Source organism: Rattus norvegicus, chromosome 14 (assembly GCF_021556685.1).
Source record: "Rattus norvegicus strain SHRSP/BbbUtx chromosome 14, alternate assembly SHRSP_T2T, whole genome shotgun sequence".
NCBI lineage: Eukaryota > Metazoa > Chordata > Mammalia > Rodentia > Muridae > Rattus > Rattus norvegicus.
In genome coordinates this window covers 80,351,230-80,371,202 of record NC_141547.1, presented here as the reverse complement: position 1 = coordinate 80,371,202, position 19,973 = coordinate 80,351,230, and the positions used below count along the sequence as shown (strand labels likewise).

General features: G+C 42.1%; 1 protein-coding gene across 3 annotated transcripts in view; it reads left to right on the top strand.

Annotated features, from left to right (window-relative positions):
• Htt (huntingtin) overlaps positions 1-19,973 on the top strand; it is a 148,969-nt gene that overhangs the window by 81,254 nt on the left and 47,742 nt on the right. For all 3 annotated transcript variants that reach the window (NM_024357.5, XM_087582725.1, XM_087582724.1), the window contains 9 exon segments: positions 3,026-3,136; positions 6,225-6,302; positions 7,660-7,883; positions 8,859-8,937; positions 9,065-9,226; positions 11,726-11,781; positions 12,599-12,747; positions 16,552-16,688; positions 18,458-18,574. In NM_024357.5, the coding sequence (NP_077333.2) occupies positions 3,026-3,136; positions 6,225-6,302; positions 7,660-7,883; positions 8,859-8,937; positions 9,065-9,226; positions 11,726-11,781; positions 12,599-12,747; positions 16,552-16,688; positions 18,458-18,574 (1,113 nt within the window).

Genomic DNA, 19,973 nt, shown 5'->3' with positions numbered 1-19,973 from the left:
TCCTAGATGTTTTGTGTCTGGAAATTTTTAAATTTAACATTTTCTTTGACTAATGTATCCATTTCTTCTGTCCTATCTTCAGTGCCTCAGCTTCTCTCTTCCATTTCTCATATTTTGTTGGTGAAGCTTGTCCTGTAGTTCCTGTTTGGATTCCTAAATTTCCATTTCTAGAATTTCCTCAATTTGTGTTTTTTTTTTTTTATTGTTCCTGTTTTCTTTTTCAGGTACTGAACAGTTTTATTCATTTCCTCCAATTGTTTGTTTGTGGTTTTTTGGCTTTCTTTAAGGGACTTTCTTGTTCTCTCTTTAAGGATCTCTATCAACTTCATATGGTTGGTTTTAAGGTCTTTTTCTTGAGCTTCAGCTGTGTTGGAATATTCAGGCCTATGGTGGTAGGATAGCTGGGCTCTAGTGGGGATTTATTGTTCTGGCTGTTACTGATTGTGTTTATAACACTGGCAGGCATCTAGACATCTGGGTTTGGTGTGATTATAGGTAGGGTGCTGATTTCTATGTTTGTCTTTGTGGGTTGAGTGGTTTATTCCTTGATTTCTGTTTCCTTTCTGGCTTTTGAGAGAGTGTGAATGCTGTGGGCTGCGTGTTTCCATGACCTGTTGAGCTGGTGTGTCTCAGAGCATGCCTGATGTTGTTGGAGGCTGGGATGCAGTGAGGAGAAGCAGAAGGAGGTCAGGAGGGGATGATCCATGGGATCCGTGAGAGATGCCAGCCAGCTGGCTGGGAAGGAGGGCTGTTGCAGTGCTGGGGAGGAAACAGGTCTGGTGGCACCCTACCTTGTTTTGTGGCAAATGTGTCCTGCAGATTAGCAGTGATGTGGCCCAGGTTAGGGGCTTGGAGTCAGCGATGAATTGAGGAAGGGAGCCAGGAGAAGATGGTCTGTAGGAGCCATAGGAGCTGTGGATAGGGGCAAGAGAGGCTGCAGCTGGTGTTGTGGTGCAGTGCTAAGGAGGAGACTGAAGGATTGGCTCTAGGTGAACAGAGAATTCTAAGGAATTTCTTGAACCTGAGTGTGTCCTGCCAGTGTATGGTAAATTTAACCCATTTTACTTAAGCATTCCGTTTTCATGATTAATTTTATATACTTGATTTTGAATATTACTCTACATTAATTTAAACACTTTAAGTATACTTTAAATTGGTTTTGAGTTACCTGGTTTAGGCTTAATTTTGCCAACATATGCAAAATATTATGTGATAGGAGATAGACATCATTCAAGCTGGGTTGTGATGGCCCACATCTTTAATCCCAGCACTTAGGAGGCAGAGGTAGGCAGATCTGAGTTCATATAGCTTGGTCTATGGTGTAAGTTCCAGGACAGCCAGGGCTTCATAGAGAAACCCTGTCTATAAAAAATAAAACACAACAAGACAAAAATTAGTTTCTCCCTCCCTCCAACTCTATGTCCCTGTAAATGAACTAATGTATACCTAGCGTGACTACAGACATAGTTCTGGGCACATTAAGCAATCTGATCATTTCTAAGATGACTAACCATTAGCTTGTATATCTTAGTTATCTTAAATAGTTTATAATAAGCTGATAACGCTATAAGATTAGAGGCTTATAATTTTATCCTTGATATGTTTAAACTTAAAAAATTATAATTTCTTTTTAAGTATCAAGTTAACTTTAAACTGTAAATACAGTCCATAGAGACTGGCCTCTTATAGTGTACTTTTATAATATACTAGCCTTTTATGTGATTTAGTTTCTTCAAATAGCTAGAGCTTAACAAAGATAGCAAAAATATCACAGGTTTTTGGATGACCCAGTCTTAAAACAAATCATCTTAGAAGCCTGGCGTTGCCTCCTTGGTCCAAAAAAGGGGCAAGGGGGTGGAGGGAGATACAGTGGTAAGCAGAGGGATACCAAGTAATCATATTAGCCAAGGTCACATGGCCTGCTTTCATCCTGATGAAGTCACCAGCCAAGATAGTGGTAAAGTGAGCCCTTCTGCACATGCCCTTTTCTAAGCAAGAGTTGAATCCAAATTACATACATGGTATGCTATAGCATGTTAAGATGATCTGTACATAGACTTAACTATTAACCCTTTTTTTGTTACAAATTTTAAGCTAACTTTTCTTTTGTTTGGAATTTTGCAGCCTTTTTTTTCTTCTTTTTTTCTTTTTTTCGGAGCTGGGGACCGAACCCAGGGCCTTGCACTTGCTAGGCAAGCACTCTACCACTGAGCTAAATCCCCAACCCCATTTTGCAGTCTTTTAAAACCATACTTAGTGAACTTATAAATCCTGAGACACAAAAGTTTACACAGTGCTCTAATAAAGTCCGAGATAAAACAAGGTCTATATTTTAATAATTAAGTTTTAGAGCTCAGATTTCCCATTGGCACCATTTGTTAGATTATTAAAGGCAACTATAGAGAGATGGAAGGAAGGAAGAGAGGAAGGGAGGGAGGCTTGGTTTAACCTTAGGTGACCATGGCAAGGGGAACATTTTTGTCACTCACATGTGGGGATGACTGAAATGCCTAGAGAAGAAGATAGGATACTGCCCTGTACTAGGGCATAAATGACCCCATTGTCTCAAGAGTAGTTGGAAAGGATAGTCGTTCATCAGGAAACTATCAAGACCCATTCTCATCTCCTGTTCAGTGTCTTTTACCTGCATTTGTCCAGTATTCTCTTCAGCATAGGTGGTTAGGTTCAAATTCAGTAGGCAGATTCTCTTCTACTGTAATGGGTTTTTTGGACTGGTTCTTTGCATGATCAACCCCCTCATGTGAATCTGTAGAGACAGGGGAATTGTTAGGTACTTCAGTTAAGCCGAAGCTTTTAGAATCTTAATCATCCTAAGACTAATTTAACTGCATCTAAAATTGACAGTGACCAGATCTCCCCCACTGCCCCACTCTCAGGATGGTGGGCATCTAGGTCAGCACTGCAGAAGCATCTCCCCGCAGCAGACGGCATTTGTGTCTTTGTTGTAGATAACAGACTTCGGTGGTGCCAGTAACCGTGTGCTCTCTCCTTCCACCTTGCCAAGGTCACCTTAGATCTTCAGAACAGCACTGAAAAGTTTGGGGGGTTCCTGCGCTCTGCCTTGGACGTCCTTTCTCAGATTCTAGAGCTGGCGACACTGCAGGACATTGGAAAGGTTTGTGTGTGGTCTCTTTTCCTTGAACCTGGGTCAGAGTACCTCTGATGAATCCTGGTTACGTGCTGCAGGCAGGGGAGACTGCATCCCATTTGTGTTCTTGTACTACAGTGTGTGAGGGTACTTCTGTTAGGGCTGCTACCAGTGTGTCAGGTCTTACTACCACATTTTTTCATTTAAATTTTTTTCTTAAACCTCATCCAGTCTCAAAAATGTTGAAAAAAATGTGCTTCCAGGATCATTTTTTTTTTTTTCTCCTTCAAACTTTTTAAATGAAAAGAGACAAAACCAGGTTAACCGCTGACTGACCGGCTCCTTCCTTAGCTCAGAAGCAGATCTAAGCTCATTCATGTTCTGTAGTTCTGACTAAAATAAATCTTCCTCCCCAGCCCATACGCTCACACTTAATTCCTGTCTTTGCTAAAGCTTTTGATCCGTACTAGTACAACTTGTTTCTAATATCCTCCACAGTGATTAGACAGCCATCTTCAGCTTGTATCTCAAGTGAAATACAGTCCCAGGACCTGCCAACCCCAGATGTCAAAGTCCACTCAGGCTAACGTTCCTTGTATGAAGTTATCAAATTTTGAAAGCCTACCCACGTCCGCTTATAAGACTAAATAATCTTGGAAAGACAACATCATGCGTTTGTTACAGTTCACGTAGTTGTTACTCTGTATTGTTTAGGGAATGGTGGTAAGGAACGCAGCCTGCATACATCCAGTACAGACTGAATCCTGCTTTTCTTCCCCGTGTGTGTGTTTAACTCATAGCATCAGGCAGCACACACTGCTTTACGTTTCTGTCCCTTCAGTGCCTGCAGCAGTGCCTGCACTATTGGCAGTGAGCAAACATTTGTTCAGTAAACAGATATTCCTTTCAAGAATCGGTTTGAAAGTTGGTTATAGTATTCACACCTGGTTAGCTAGGTCTAATGGTACTTACCCACCAGAGGCTGAAAGTGGGGAAGCAGTGGAAGGAGCTAAAAAGACAGCCATATCAAAACAAACGAGCAAGGAGAATTGATTTGAGTGTCTTATAGACCTTATAGCCTTGCTCCAAGTAGGATTAGTCTGTCATAATAATGTGACATTGACAGAATGCTTTCATTTCCCACTTTCTAATAGATTTGTTACTTCACACTAATTTTTATACATAGGTAGATGTATTATGTGTGACTTTGCTTACATTGTGTATAATAGACATTTCCCCAGATACCTCCTTACTGTTCTGTATAGTGTTTTCCTCTGACCTCTCCCAAGATGTCATTCTATTTTTCAGGATTTTTACTATGGTTTACTTGATGTGGTTTCCCTTCAGTTGTGTTTCTTGTACTCAGGTTTTTTAGGTTTCTTGATTCTGGGCCTTCATAGTGTTCCCCAGTTTAGAAAGGTTTGGGCTGCTTCCTTAGATCTTTCCAACCCCTTCCCTCATCCTATCTCTTAATTACCCTCTAAAAACCCTTACTTGGTTGCTTAAAATTGCCCTTAATTTACTGTTGCTCTTTTAAGGATTTGGGTTTTATTTTTCTAGTTCATTTTTACCATTTTTAATTATGTTTGTGTGTCTGTGTGCGTGTGAGTGCAGGTGTTGGCTGAATTCAGAGGAGGGCACCAGAGCTTCCTTCTGAAGCTCAAGTTGTCGGTAGTTGTGAGCCAGTTAAGGTGCTGGGAACCCAACTCAGGTTTTTGGCAAGACAGCATCTGCTCTTAACTGTCTTTCCAGCCACTCTTTTTAGGTCTATTTGTTTGCTTTTAACCACTATCTACTTTTCCTTTTGTAGTTTCTGTTATAGTCCTTAGGTTCTCTAAGCTTTTTCTTCCCCACATCTGCTGTACTATAAAATCCCATCTGTTGTATCTTTTATCATCAACATTATAGTCTTTATCACTAGAAGTTTGATTTGTTTCTCTTACAATCTCCTATCTTTATTTAACTTATTTATTATTTATTTGTGTGTGTGTGTGTATGTGTGTGTGTGTGTTTAAGGTATGGGGACCTGTCTACATGGAGGCCAGAAGAAGGCCAGAAGAATGTTAGATTCCTCCTCTATTACTCTCCACCCATTTCTTTGAGGCAGAGTCTTTCCCTAAATTAAATGCTCCCATTTTTTCCTGCTGTGCTGGAAGCCAGCAAGTTTAGCCTCGTGAGAGAGCCTACTGCTTCTTCCGTTCTTCTAACGATTGCTTCTCAGGCCTTGGCTCTGATAGCTCCCTTAGAATTATCTTTGAAGTACTCAAGGAACACCCTCACCCAATCTCCAGGAGTCTCTGAATGACTTGTTTTATTGGAGCCATATCATGTGAGCTGCCGTTTTCTTAGGGTCTTTGGACTCACTGTGCCCTCATAGCTTGACTTCTGTCCCCTTGTTGTGCCACAGGGAATGCTCTTAAGATCCTTACCTAGGACCATCTTAGAGCCTGGTTTGTATTTCACTTTTCAGGATCATTGATATCTATGGCCTGGTGTTCATTGTCTGAGAGCTATGCTATCAAAGCTGGAATCTTTAAAATTATTTTTGATCATTTCAGGCTGGAGAGGGTAAATGTAGAAATGGAAATCTCTCAGTATTACATTGTATAGTGATACCTGTGGTAGTGATCTGGTTCCCTGCAACTTGGAGCTCCTGGAATTCCTATCTGAAGGACAGGAATTACGTTCTTTGTATTTCCAGCACCTGGTATCTTTTCTTCAACACACTAAGTATTCTGTACGGACTTCATGAGGCTCATTGGCAGGACTCTCCCAGTGCCTTAAGCATTCTGCTCAGCTGATCATATTTAGGGCTCCACAGTGCAGGGCTTTTAGCTCCTTTGCACATTCCACAGTGCCTACCCTGCAAACAGATATATATATTTGCTATTTACTGAATGATTGGGTGATAGATTGGGTATGTAAATGCACAAGAAAGCACTTTTTATACAATTGTAGATACAGGAGTTCTTGTGATTGTTAAGGTGATTAATTGAAAACATTACTCTGATTTTTCTCTGATATTTATACAGTTTATATGGAAACTATCTGTTTCTGAATGGCAACAATAACAGGTCACCTGCAAGTCACTGATGTTGTTCTCTTCCTTTCTCAGTGTGTTGAAGAGGTCCTTGGATACTTGAAATCCTGCTTTAGTCGAGAACCAATGATGGCGACTGTCTGTGTTCAGCAGGTGTGCGTCATTTCCTATCTTTTGGGTTTTGGGCTAACTCCTCTGGGCAAAGCAACAAAACCGAGTTCCTTTTTAGAAGTTGATGCTGTGGTGTGGCATTAGGAAGAGTTTGGTGCCCCAGCTATCACTCCTGCTTGCTCTGTGATTACGACTATGAGGGGGAGAGGACATCAAAAAGCAGCTCTGGTCCTCACTGCTTTGCCTTTGCCACCCCATCTCGGCGGGCTTGTGTCTAAAGGGCTAGTTTTACTTAGAACCGCAGAGAATCCCAGGCACGGTGGCACCACGTGGTGAGATCTTCGGGGATGCTAACCCATAGGATTCACAACAAAGTTTCCATCCGATGTTGCTGCTGGGAAAGGATGGTCCTGGGGAATGTTTACTGTTGCTTTCGTTTTTCCTTTTTTTCTTATTAGTGGTACTGAGGGTTGGACCTGGCTTGTACATTCCAGGAAAGTATCACTGAGACTTTAAATTTTGAAATGTGATCTCAGTAGCAGTTCCCATTAATGCTACTCAGTCGATCTCACTGTGGTGCTCCTCACTACCTGCCCCAACATTCTGGGTTCCCGAGTGAAAGACACTCACACGCAGCCTGTATATTTTTATATGCTTTAAACATTTCAAGGACTGGACCACTTCCTCACCTCCACATGGCTAATCCACTCTCCGATATCCCCAAGTGATTACTTACTAAACTCTATATTCTGTCTTTGCTGCCCTGGACCCAGACCACGATCCCCTGACTCCTACATGACAGCTATGTTCTCTGTCCTGCACCTCTCAGGTGTGGTGTCTTGGTTCTCCTTCTCCTAGCATGGTGGATCTCTCCTCCTCCTCTCCCTGTCCCTAGCCCTGGTCTCCTAAAAGCCCTCCCTCTGTCTGCTCTGCCCAGCCATTGGCTGTTGGCATCTTTATTGACCAACCAGAACCAACTGTGGGCAGGGTCCCTCTGTGTCTTATGTGTGGGAACACTGCGAACAGGCTTTTGAGGAACATGATTAGCATAATACAAGCAGTGTTAGACCAAATCCACAACATTTCCCCCTTTTTGTCCATTAAAAAGACACTTTCTCTCAGATACATATATTGAACATAATTGTAACAGTTATGTAAACTATAAGGTATGATATATATTAGTAATATCCAGTTCATCAATTTTGTCAATTTAAATAAATTATTCTATCATCTATCCTAACCTGTTGACTTGGCTCACCTGGAACTTGCAGATTACCTATTTCAGTCCTGTCCATGCTAAGCCCTGTCCACCAGCTGGGGTTACAGACAGGCCTGTGCTGCCCATCTACATTGACTCTGTATTAAGGGAAGTGTTGACGCTTTGATTCTTTCATTCTAGCTATTGAAGACTCTCTTTGGGACAAACTTAGCCTCACAGTTTGATGGCTTATCTTCCAACCCCAGCAAGTCTCAGTGCCGAGCACAGCGCCTTGGCTCTTCCAGTGTGAGGCCCGGCTTATATCACTACTGCTTCATGGCACCATACACGCACTTCACGCAGGCTTTGGCTGATGCCAGCCTGAGGAACATGGTACAGGCGGACCAGGAGCACGATGCCTCAGGGTAATGTTCATGGTGTTAACTTGTCCTTGGCAATGCAGAGATGAGTTCTGTGCAGCCCTGCCTTGAAGGCCACGGCTAAGCTAGGGTGTGGTCTGCTATTCAGAGGTGAGAAGCGAGAGAGGAAGCTGCCTGTGAAGCGTGGGTTCTAACTTCCAAATACTGCCCCAGCTAGAAGTGGCACCCTCAGTGTCCTTACCTGTGGGAAGCATTTGGTACTTGCTGCTGTTTATGAATGGCAGTCTTTAGCATGTGTCCTGGTGCTTCTTTGTTCTATGACTGAGCAGACCACCTTTAGAACAGTCTAGGGTGTGTTCTTTTTTATTTTCTATGAATTTATGTTAATCTTTTTGATACCTGGAATGTGGAAGTCCCTCCCTCCTTTTCTCCTTCCTTTCAGAGCTTTATATGGTAGGCATGTACTTTACCACTGACCTACATTATAGCCCTAGAAAGTGTTTTGCAAACTTCTTTACCATAATTATTATCAAATATTTGAGATGCTATTCAGTGTAGTAATGTTACAACATTCTTGCTTTCCCTTTTTTGGATGACCAGACAATATTGGAATCAGGGAATACCCTCCTTTTCTTGGCTTTATCTTGGCAGTGTGCTTTGATGTATGTGCTTTGCTGTCTTTTCAAAAATTTTATGAGATGGGTCTCTCTCAACATTGGCTCGACTGATGAACTCGTGACCTCCGTCAGTCTTCCCCCAAGAAAACCAAGTGATATCACCTATCTTTGAACCGGCTTTCACCTCTCTCTTAGAGAGAGAGGTGGGTTTCCTGTAGCATTGCACGCTCAGTTAAGTCCTATTGTCTCTAGCACATGCTGCTCTTAAACCCAATAGCCTTTCTACATCTCATTTTGAAATGATCTGATTTTTTGAACATGAAGTTGAATTGATGTATGGCTGAGTAGTACAGAGGAGATTATTAAAAGATATTTGTTGTCTCTGCTTTTGGCCATTTGGCAGGTGGTTTGATGTACTCCAGAAAGTGTCTGCTCAGTTGAAGACGAACCTTACAAGTGTCACAAAGAACCGTGCAGATAAGGTGAATGGCACTGCAGCCAGAGATCATATGTGGACAGTGTCACAGGGGTGGAAACAGCTCAGACTTTCCAGATTAGTTGCCAGAAGTGTCTAATCGCAACTGTGGTTCCTTTCATTTTTTCCTATAGAACGCTATTCATAACCACATTAGGTTATTTGAGCCTCTTGTTATAAAAGCATTGAAGCAGTACACCACGACAACATCAGTACAACTGCAGAAGCAGGTTTTGGATTTGCTGGCACAGCTGGTTCAGCTACGGGTCAATTACTGTCTACTGGATTCAGATCAGGTTTGTCTCTTGGCTTTGTAGTCACTGTTCCTAACCTGATACAGATTACCCCGAAAAGTCACTGCCCAAGACTGTACCATGCTCCAGTAGGCTTTAGAAATTTCCAGAAGTTTCTATATCTGTATACCTACTTGTAACTTTAAAATAAGCTGTTTTTAATTTGTAAGATATAATTTAAGATTTATTTTGGTGGGCCAGGTCATTTATGCAAAAATCAGACTTCTTAAAAACAGGTGATCATCAGCCGAGCAGTGATAGTGCACACCTTTATTCCCAGCACTCTGGAGGCAGAGGCAGGCAAATGTCTGAGTTCAAGGCTAGCCTAGTCTACAGAATGAGTTTCAGGATACTCAGGGCTGTACAGAGAAATCTTGTCTCAATAAACTAAAAACAAATAAATAAAATAGAGAAGCAAGCAATCACTTTGATAAGAAAAGCTTCTTTTATAGCCTTGGGCAAGTTTTCAGGACTTGGGCCCAAAGGCAGTCAGATTCTTTGCTAAAATATCACAAGAATGGTCTCTCGCCCATTTGATAATAGAGATCTTGTTTCTTTCTGAACCCTCAGGATCCAGGCTCTGCTCAGCACTGTCTCCTAGGCTCCTACTAGAACTGCCCATCAAGCTCTGCTTAAAGCATGTAAAGCTTTCCTATTCCAAAGTTCCAAAGTTTTTCACTTTCCTTCAAAGCAACATAGTCAGGTTCTTTACAACACCTTGGTCCTTGTAGCAAGTTGTGAATTACTTTTTATTCCTTTGATATAAGATACAAAAGCAAAAAATCATATAGAAAACTCATTTTGCCTTGTGATTCTAGAGAAATTAGAGTTCATCATGAGGGCCAGAGACATGGCTCAGCAGTTAAGAGCACTTGCTGCTTTTCTAGAAGACCCAGACTTGATTTCTGGGGAGTCTGACACCTTATGGCTTCTGCAGGTGCGTATTACTTGGGCATTCTTACAGGCAAGACATTAACGCATAAAATCCTAAATTTAAAAGTCCACTGTGGCAGGGAGCCATGGCTGCAGAGCCCTGGAGCAGGAACCAGAAAGCTGTTATCTCCTCCCACAAGCAGGAAGCAAAGAGAATGAGCTGGAAGTAGGTGAGGCTGTGTAAGCTCCTGTCCTGTACCCAGTGACATACTTTATTCAGCCAGGCCTAACCTCCTGAAAGTGACCTGACCTCCCAAACAGCATGTCAGCAGGCAGCCGTGCAGTTAAGTACCAGAACCTATGAGAAGTTTCTTATTCAGACCACCATAGCGCGCCTCCTTCATTTCCATACCCCCACAGCCTGGTGTGCAGTTGTGGGCCGTGGACTGTAGAGGAGTCAGGGCTGGGGCTGTACCAGGAGGATAGGAACACCTATAAGACCTGCCTTTCTTCTGACTATCCTACTTCTTCTCACCAGATGTAGAAATTGTAGTCTATTTGGGCCATCTAGCATAGACAAAAAACAAAACAAAAAATCTTGCCAGTAGATATGTTAGGAAGACTTGATTTGGCTATCTTACCAGATAATCTCTCTAGTCATTCCATTCTCTCCTTAAAGAGTGTTTCCTTTAAAACAGAAAGTTAATCTCTTTTCTTCATAAGATTTTTTACCTGTAACTTAACATTGAAAAGACTCCCAGCTTCCAGTTTCTTGTGTGCTGTGCCCATGTCTGCATGTATGTCCTTCACTTGGGCCCCTGAACCTCGACTAGCAAAGCTTTCTGACCCAACCACTGGTGGGTAGTCTGTTTCCCTTACCATGAGCACTGCAGCCTCCTGTTTGATTCAGTGGCTTTCATTAGTGATGCCTTAGAGGTGTAAATGCAGAAAGTGGGTATTAACTCAGTTTAGCTACAATTTTACTAAGCACCCGCTCCAGATCTGTGCATGCTCCAGATCTGAAAAGCAGCGTTAACTCTGTAGTTCATATGTGGGAGCTTCTGTCAGGGTGAGTGAGGTGAAGTAGACCTGCTTATCATTCCAAATACTGTCATTGTTCCTAGAGTTGTCCTTTCCTCCTGTCTCCTCTGCATGTGTCACGGTCAGTATCCAGGCACTGTGTGCTGCAGGGCTCCTGCTGTTGGTTTTCTACTCTCTAGACACAGAGTCTTCCAGATAGGATTATGAGTAACAGCTGATGGTTCCTGGAGTTTATGACTTATTTTCGCAGTAAGGACTCATCTCTGTATTAGCCACTTTGTTTTGTGAGACAGAGGCCCACCATGTAGCCCAGGCTGGCCTCAAACTTCCATCTGCCTGCCGTAGTTTCCCTTGTGCTGGGATTTCAGGCCTGTACCCACCTGTCTGCCTTGACCAGTGTGTTCCTAAAGGCATGCCTGAAAGAACTCTGCCCTTCTCTGATCTCAGAGTAGCTCTGAGAACTTGCTTATAAACCAGCTAATCTTCTGTGTAGGTGTTGTGAATAGTTCACAGATCAGTCCAGGAAATGGTACCCAGCTTGTACTCGGTAAGCCTGTGACTGACGGCAGCTTTTCTTCCCTGCATTAGGTGTTCATCGGGTTTGTGCTGAAGCAGTTTGAGTACATTGAAGTGGGCCAGTTCAGGTACTGGTGTTTACTTACTTCAGTGGTCGTCCTTGTTATGGACACCCCTGTGCCCAGTGGAGTCTGATGTGCATGCTTTCCATGGTCTCTCCTCTGACGACCACCTGCTGAAAACCTTTCTCCAGACCTCCTTAGAAGCAGTTGTGCATCTAATCATTAGTGTGTTTGCATTTCACATTCAGACTGGGTGATGATGGTAACAGGCTACTAAGTGCCATCTTACCCAGTGGGACCTGTTCCCTAGCTTTAGAGGAAGCACTTTTAGGTCATGGTTTAGTACAGGGAGTGATTGTGATCTTTAGCTGCATTACCTGTAGTTTTTCTTGTTAGACATTAAAGCTTTAATAATCTTGCAGTATATATAACAGATTTCTAATGTTTGAAAATTATAGTACTTAACAACTAGTTCATAAAGCACAACATTGGCGGGTTTTGTGAGTGTCACTGGGATCTAAAGACCCAGCTCTGTTCTGATTATGTAACACCTTGACTCTGTAGTTTTGACCAGGGAACATTTTCTCCTTGGTGCCTGAACTTTTTCAGGAGAGGAAAGGAAAATGAAGAGCTAGAAAGATCTTAACTGCTGGCATTGGGTGCTTAAGGTGCCTCTCCCTTGCTGCAGCTTCACCATCATAACCACAGACTCTCCTTGTGGCAGGAAGACCAAGGGTGCAGTGGGATTGAACGAGATTGCAGAGTCTGCTTTAACTTAGTATTTTCCCCTGAGGTTGACTCTTGACTTATTTTATGCTGTGTATGCAAATTACATGTCTTAATTTTTAAAAAGAAATGTCTAAATGGGTGTCTTCATTTCTAGGGAATCAGAGGCAATTATTCCAAATATATTTTTCTTCCTGGTACTATTATCTTATGAGCGCTACCATTCAAAACAGATCATTGGAATTCCTAAAATCATCCAGCTGTGTGATGGCATCATGGCCAGTGGAAGGAAGGCTGTCACACATGGTAATTAATGGGCTACATCTGTGCTTGATGTCCTCGGTCTTACCTTCATCCAATTTTACTGCAAGTGCGCTCTCTCTCTCTCTCTCTCTCTCTCTCTCTCTCTCTCTCTCTCTCTCTCTCTGTGTGTGGGTGTGGGTGTGGGTGTGGGTGTGGGTGTGTATGTGTTGTATGCACACAGGTTAGAGATGAGTAAGAACAAAAGCACAGCACATTGCTTACTCATAGAAATTTGTAAACTACTTGGAGAAACAATAAAAAATAGTGACATCATTAAAGTATAGATGGATTCTGATAAATTGATAAATGCCTCTGTTTATGAAGAAAAGTTTTTATTTTGACATTTTTATTTGCTTTGGTGTTTTTTAGAGGGCATAGACTCAGATCTATGTGCCCCATATGTGCCAAGCACTTTACCTCCGATCACACATCTAGACTCACAAAATTTTAAATTTAGCTTGTCACAGTCAAATTTTGACTTTTGTGTTAATGTTGTGGTTTTGTTGTTTGGTTTGTTTGTTTGTTTGTTTGTTTGTTTGTTTCTCAAGGCAGACTTTCAAGTGTAGCTCTGACTGTCCTGGAACTAACTCTATAGACCAACCTGGACTTTACAGAGATCCTCTTACCTCTGCCTCCTGAGTGAGTGCTGGGATTAAAGATGCGCTCTAACCCTGCGTAGCTTTTTTTTTTTTTTTTTTTTTTTTTGAGACAAGTTCTGATATAGCCCATGCTGACTTGAATTCATTATGAAACCAAGGAAAACCTAGAACTCCTGATCCTCCTTCTACCTGCTGAGTGCTGGGATTACAGGCATGCTTACCACTCCTGGTTTATAAAGTGCAGGGACTGAGTCCAGGGCTTTATGCATGCTACTCAAAGCATTCTACAAGGGACCTGCGTTTCTTGCCCATGCATTTCATTTCTTTTCCTTTTGTTTGTTTTTGTTTTAGACAGGCTTTTCTATGTAACAGCCCTGGCTATCCTGGAAATCACTTTGTAAACCAGGCTGACCTCAGACTCACAGAGGTCCATCTGCCTCTGCATCTAAGTTCTGGGATTAAAGCTGTATACCACAAAACCCAGCTATAAACTCTGATTCCTTTTCAATAGTTTTGGCATTGTAATTGGACATTTTCTTGGGGATTTTCTGTCTTGACACTTATATTTTAGGAGAGAGGCTATTCATTGCTTAATAAACTACATTTTGAATTCTGTATCTATCTGTATTTTGTAAGCTTGTAACATGTAATTAAAAAGTTAATGAATTAGAACTATAGGGAAACTAAAGTTCTCTTTACACATTGGCTCTTTGTTTGTTTTGGTTTTGGCTTTTTTTTTTTCTTTTCTTTTTTTCGGAGCTGGGAACCGAACCCAGGGCCTTGCGCTTCCTAGGAAAGCGCTTTACCACTGAGCTAAATCCCCAACCCCTGGTTTAGGCTTTTTGAGACAGGGTTCTCTTTGCAGTTCTGACTATCCTAGAATTTGCTCTGCAGACCAGGCTGGCCTTGAACTCACAGAGATCTGCCTGCCTCTGTCTCTTAATTGTACCACCATGGCCTGGCTGCACACTGGCTCTTTACCCCAGCACTTCCTCAGGTTCATGCCATGGCTGCCTGATTATTTTATTGAAGCTTAAATAAGACCTTAATAAACAGTTAGTCACTCAGCTATCCCCCTCTAGCCTGTAAAAGGAGGTTCAGTGTGTATTTTAGGAATGTTCAGTAGCTAATCATGATAGTGTATGCCTCCGTTAGTGGCATTCATGATGTGGAGACATGAGGACCGTGAGCTGCAGCCAGCTTGGGCTGTTGAGCCAGATCCTGGCTTGTGCAGAAGCAGCAATGACTAAAAAGAATATGTTGTGATGTTTTTCTTTAAATTTTAACACTGGATTTCTAGCCTTTCCCTCTTGTATTCTCCCTGCTCCTTTCCCAAGAGTCTAGAGCAGTGGTTCTCAGTCATCCTAGTGCTACTGTGGCCATTTAATGCAGTTCTTCATGTTGTGATGACACCCCAGCCACAAAATTATTTTGTTGCTACTTCATAACTGTAATTTTGCTACTATTATGAATTGTAATATAAATACCTGATGTTTAGGGTATCTGATATGAGGCCCCTGTGAAAGCGTCATTTGAGAACTGCCCCAGGGGAGGTCTGGACACACAGGTTGAGAACCACTTGTTGTAGAGACGTTTGACTCTTGGTGGAGGTGCGTCTTAAGGGCTTTGCAGACCCCACAAGTGAGAATGGCAGAGAAACCCCACCCACTACATACATCTACAGGGGAACATACACTGAGCAGAAGCAGTGATGGGCTGCCTTTCAATCTTTCTAAGTTAAACCATCAGCTTTACTTCTGTCCATGCTTTATCAGAGCACAGATCGTGAAATGCTTAGCAATTGATGGATGATTTAGTTAGAAATGCAAATGTCAGATCCACTGACCTGCAGCAGGAGAGGTGGCTCAGTGGTTAGACCTGGCTGCTCTTCCAGAGGACCTGGGTTCACTTTCAAGCACACACAAGGTGGCTCGCAACCTTCTGATTTCTGAGGTAGTGTACAGACATGTAGTGTATAGACATACATGCAGGCAAAACGCTCATCACATATAAATAATAAAGTAAAAATTAGGGAGAGATGGCTCTGCAGTTAAATCACTGACTGCTCTTCCAGAAAACTTGAGTTCAATTCCCAGCAACCACATGGTAGCTCACAACCATCTGTAATGGGATCTGATGCCCTCTTCTGGTGTGTCTGAAGACAGCTGCTGTGTACTCGTATACATAAAATAAATAACTACTTTTTTTAAGTTTCCTGGACATTTACTGTCTTTGGACTGAGAGTTAGTGGCATCAGCCAGTTTACTTTATTCCTGGGTGCTTGAACATCTGAAGGAAGTTCAGCAAGCAATTAAATACAAGTATATTATGTAGCCCTGAGGGTCAGAATATGTATGTGTTGTTACCACGGAGCACCAGAGTGTGTGTGTGTGTGTGTGTGTGTGTGTGTGTGCGCGCATGGAGGGTTAGCGAGGGTCAGAGTTGGTGGGGGAGAGTATCATTGAGGGTCAGAATGTGTGTTTGCACATATATGTGTATCCATATCACTGAGTACTTGTGAACATGTCACTGAAGATTAGGGTGTTTGTTCATGTTACTAAAAGCCAGAATATATGTATGTTTGTTGGCAGGTATTGGTGTGCTTCATGCCAGTTAGAACCATTTCTTTTATAGTTCTTTCCTATGCCATACTATTATACCAGTGAATTTAGTTTGTCTCTTATTTTAGACCAGGATGAGTAAAACCTTAAGAAAAATCTTGATCTAATGAGTCAATTTTTAACTTAAAACAAATATAATAATCTAATACTGTGACTTAAATGTATTCAGTAGCCACGGTATTTATCATCTTTTAAAGTAAATCAGGTACATTATGCATAGTCTAGGGAGGTTGCTATTTTGATTATTTGGGATGTTTTCTTATTTTCAAATTGACTTTGATTTCATCCACTTTTTGTCAGAAATGACACTGCAGTAGAAATAGAAACTATGTTCTTTGTTGCTGTTAAAGGACTTTACAAGCTGTCAGTGTTGAGAGGAAGAACCGTGGCACCCTACAGTAGTGTAAGGGTGGTTTCAAATACACTTTAGCAATCCAGTCAGCCCTTTCTGTAAGCCAAGTACCAGCGAAGGTTCCCCTTCTTCTTCTTCTTTTTTTTTTTTTAAAAGCTCTTTGGAGTCCTGATACCTGCCTCTCAGGAGTCATTGTCACATGTGGTCTCATTTCCTCACTCTTTTGTGCCTGTAGCTATTCCTGCGCTGCAGCCCATTGTCCATGACCTCTTTGTGTTAAGAGGAACAAATAAAGCTGATGCAGGGAAAGAGCTTGAAACCCAGAAGGAGGTGGTGGTCTCAATGCTGTTACGACTCATCCAGTACCATCAGGTAAGAGGAAAGTATAATTTCATCACCGATGTGGAGAGACAAACCATGGCCCTGAGGCCGGGTGTGTGTTGACCAGTCTCAGGAGCATTGGATTCTCTGGAACCTGCAGAAATGGCAGTCAGAGGGTACAGTGCACTAGGGTCAGAGCTGGCACAGCCCCAGAAGGGTAGCAGACATGTGACTGACTGTTATAATTTCAATCAAGATATTAAATGTGACAGAGGCTATGTATTCTCAAACACGGCTCAAGGATCAGGTAATTGACGGTATTAATCTAAACCATTAACATTTTAAAATAGTAAAAACTTCAAATCTGAAATACATAGCATATTTACCTCTATCTTGACATAGTCATGGTCTCTACTTTGTTTTGGTTTGTTTTTGTTATTGTTCTTTTGAGACAGGATTTCTCTGTATAACAGTCCTCGCTATCCTGGGCTGACCTTGCAGACTAGGCTAGCCTTAAACTCACAGAGATTTGCCTGCCTTTGCCTCCAGAGTGTTGAGAGTGAAGGTGTACAACAACACGCCTGGACAGTCATTTTCTTTTTATCTGTACTCATTTCTAGTTTTGTCTCCCTTAAGCTGGAGCATGAATTTTAAATGCTTTGAGTCACCCCATGTCTGCAAATAGAGTTTTTAACATTTGTGTCCTTTCAAACTTTGTACTTTTTTATTCCTCTCTTATTTTGTTGTTCCTTTCAGCTGCCTGTTTCAGAAACTTCATAAAACCACAAGCCTTTTTCAAAGAAACAGTACTTTCTTTGTTTCATTTATGTTTTGATCAATCTTTGTAATAGTTTATTGAATATTTAATGCTTAGTTAAGCCAAGGCATAGAGTAGTTTAAGAGTAAGCACATGACTTTGCTAAGCACAGTGGGGTAGTAGTGCCTTGGGAGTAGAATACCACTTGTGCCTGTTCAGCGGGGCCTCTGTATGCCCTGTGGAGTGCCCAGGAAAGATTCTTGTGTAGCACAAGCACTACATGAACCTGAGAGCAAGGAGCTTTGGGGGATGGAGTAGTTGGGTTAGGCTTTATATTGTCCCTGAGGTAGTGTGCATCTTTTGTTTTGTTTTGGTTTAGTTTTGTTTTGGGTTTTTTGAGATGAAAACAGGAGTTTAGTTTTTGTGGGCTCTCTGGTCTGTTGTAGCACCAAAGTGGATACAGGCTATGGTGTGGCAGTGCTCCAGTAAAACGCTGTCTACAAAATGGCAATGTCTGTGTTACAAGCCTCTGCCAGGCCACAGGTTATCTATTTAGAATGACTAAAATGACCTCCAGTAACCTTACACTGAGCTTTGCATGACTGTTGCAAGAGAGGACCACTCAAAAATAAGATGTCTTTTGCAAAGAGCACTGAGGTGGATTTAAAGTACATAGGAATATTAAATTGTCCCACAGAGTGTTTAGTCAAGGGTGCCTTTGAGTTCTCCTGCAGATTAATGTAAGTTTGATTTTCATGTGATCCCTTCTTTGTTTCTGAAATGTTAAAATACCATAGGAATAATACCCGTCAGGAGTCTTCTTGAGCCCAACGTGGCTCACGTATCACTGTGGGTCTTACTGCGTCCCTTCTTGTGACTTTTTGTTCCCTTCACATTCACATGTCATAGGGTGAAGAGTGTGTGGTTTTCACGGTCTTCCCTGGGGATTATAGCTCTTTGAACCTTAGAGTTACCCAGCTAAGCTGGGACCAGTGTGGGACATGGGAAAGTGGAGGGGCCCTGGGCCAGGAAGCATTCTGATCCTACACAAACTTTCTTGTAGGTGCTAGAGATGTTCATCCTCGTCCTGCAGCAGTGCCACAAAGAGAATGAGGACAAGTGGAAACGGCTCTCTCGGCAGGTCGCAGACATCATCCTGCCCATGTTAGCCAAGCAGCAGGTTTGTCCTCATGACCCTGGTTTGCCATCATGTAGTGTGATTTATTTCAGAATGGACTGAGATGCTTATGAAGGTTGGTTGTGATCATTATATCCTGATAGGTTCTTGCTTTGAAAGTTGGTCTTGGTGCTGGTTGTGGAGAAAGTGGCTTCTTTTGTTCCCATTACCGTTTGAGCCTGAAATTGCTTTCTCACTTTATAAGTGAGGAAACAAAGGGTTAGAGAGGTTATTGACATTTTCCATCCTCACAGAGCGTGAGGGGGATGGGTCTCTAGTTGGTTGGCCCAGTTCTGAATTGAAAACTGAGTACTTTCTTATTTTGTTATTCTGACTCCTGTATTCTGGTAAATCAGGTATTTTATTTGATCCTTAGCTTTCTTTATGTTTGTTTATTTGTTTTTCTTATCACTGTTTTCATATCCCTTCTTTTTATTTAATCTCTTTTTTTACAATCCAGATTTTATTCCCTTCCCAGTCCACTCTCTGACTATTCCACATCCCATACCTCTCCCCGCACTCCCTGTCTCCATGAGGATGTCCCCACCCCCTACTTCCCACCCTACTAGACCCCCCTGGGGCCTCGAGTCTCTGGAGGGTTAGCTGCATCTTCTCTGACTGGACCCAGACCTGGCAGTCCTCTGCTGTAGATGTGTTGGGGGCCTGGTTGATGGTCTAGTGTCTGAGAGATCTCGAGGGTCCAAGTTTTTCTTATCACTTACCAAGTAACCTAGCAGTTTTTTATTACTTAGTCAGAATTTCTGTAATCAAATGATCTTACTAGTTAATTAAGAAAATGCAGGGGCTGGGGATTTAGCTCAGTGGTAGAGCGCTTGCCTAGGAAGCGCAAGGCCCTGGGTTCGGTCCCCAGCTCCGAAAAAAACCAAAAAAAAAAAAAAAAAAAAAAGAAAATGCAGTAGTCTGCATTGCCTTATCTTGTGGAAGCAAACAACCCTGGCTTCTAAACTGTGCGGGCCCTAGAACCCAGGAACCTGTGTGTCTCTCACCATAGCAACATTACATTCTATAGAAGATAGAATACAGATAGCCTGGCTATAGACAATCTTACCAGAAAGCCTGGGCAGCTGTCAGATGCATCTCTCGCCATATTTGGAATGAAACTCCTATCAGATATTAAGGACTGCTTTAAAATAGGTTCTATAGAAAGCACAAGGTAGCCATGTTTTTCAGCATTTCATAAACACTTGTGGGCATACTCTGTCAGAGTTACTGTCTTCATATGCTAGGCAGTATTGCAGGGACTGATAGGAAGTATTTCACTGGACAAATGTATTAAAAGCAGTGCTCTCCCACTGCAGAATGAAGCTTTCATTGAGACAGACAATGGATAATAAATCAGGTAACAAAGAAATAAATACATTATTAAAAGTGTATACAGTAT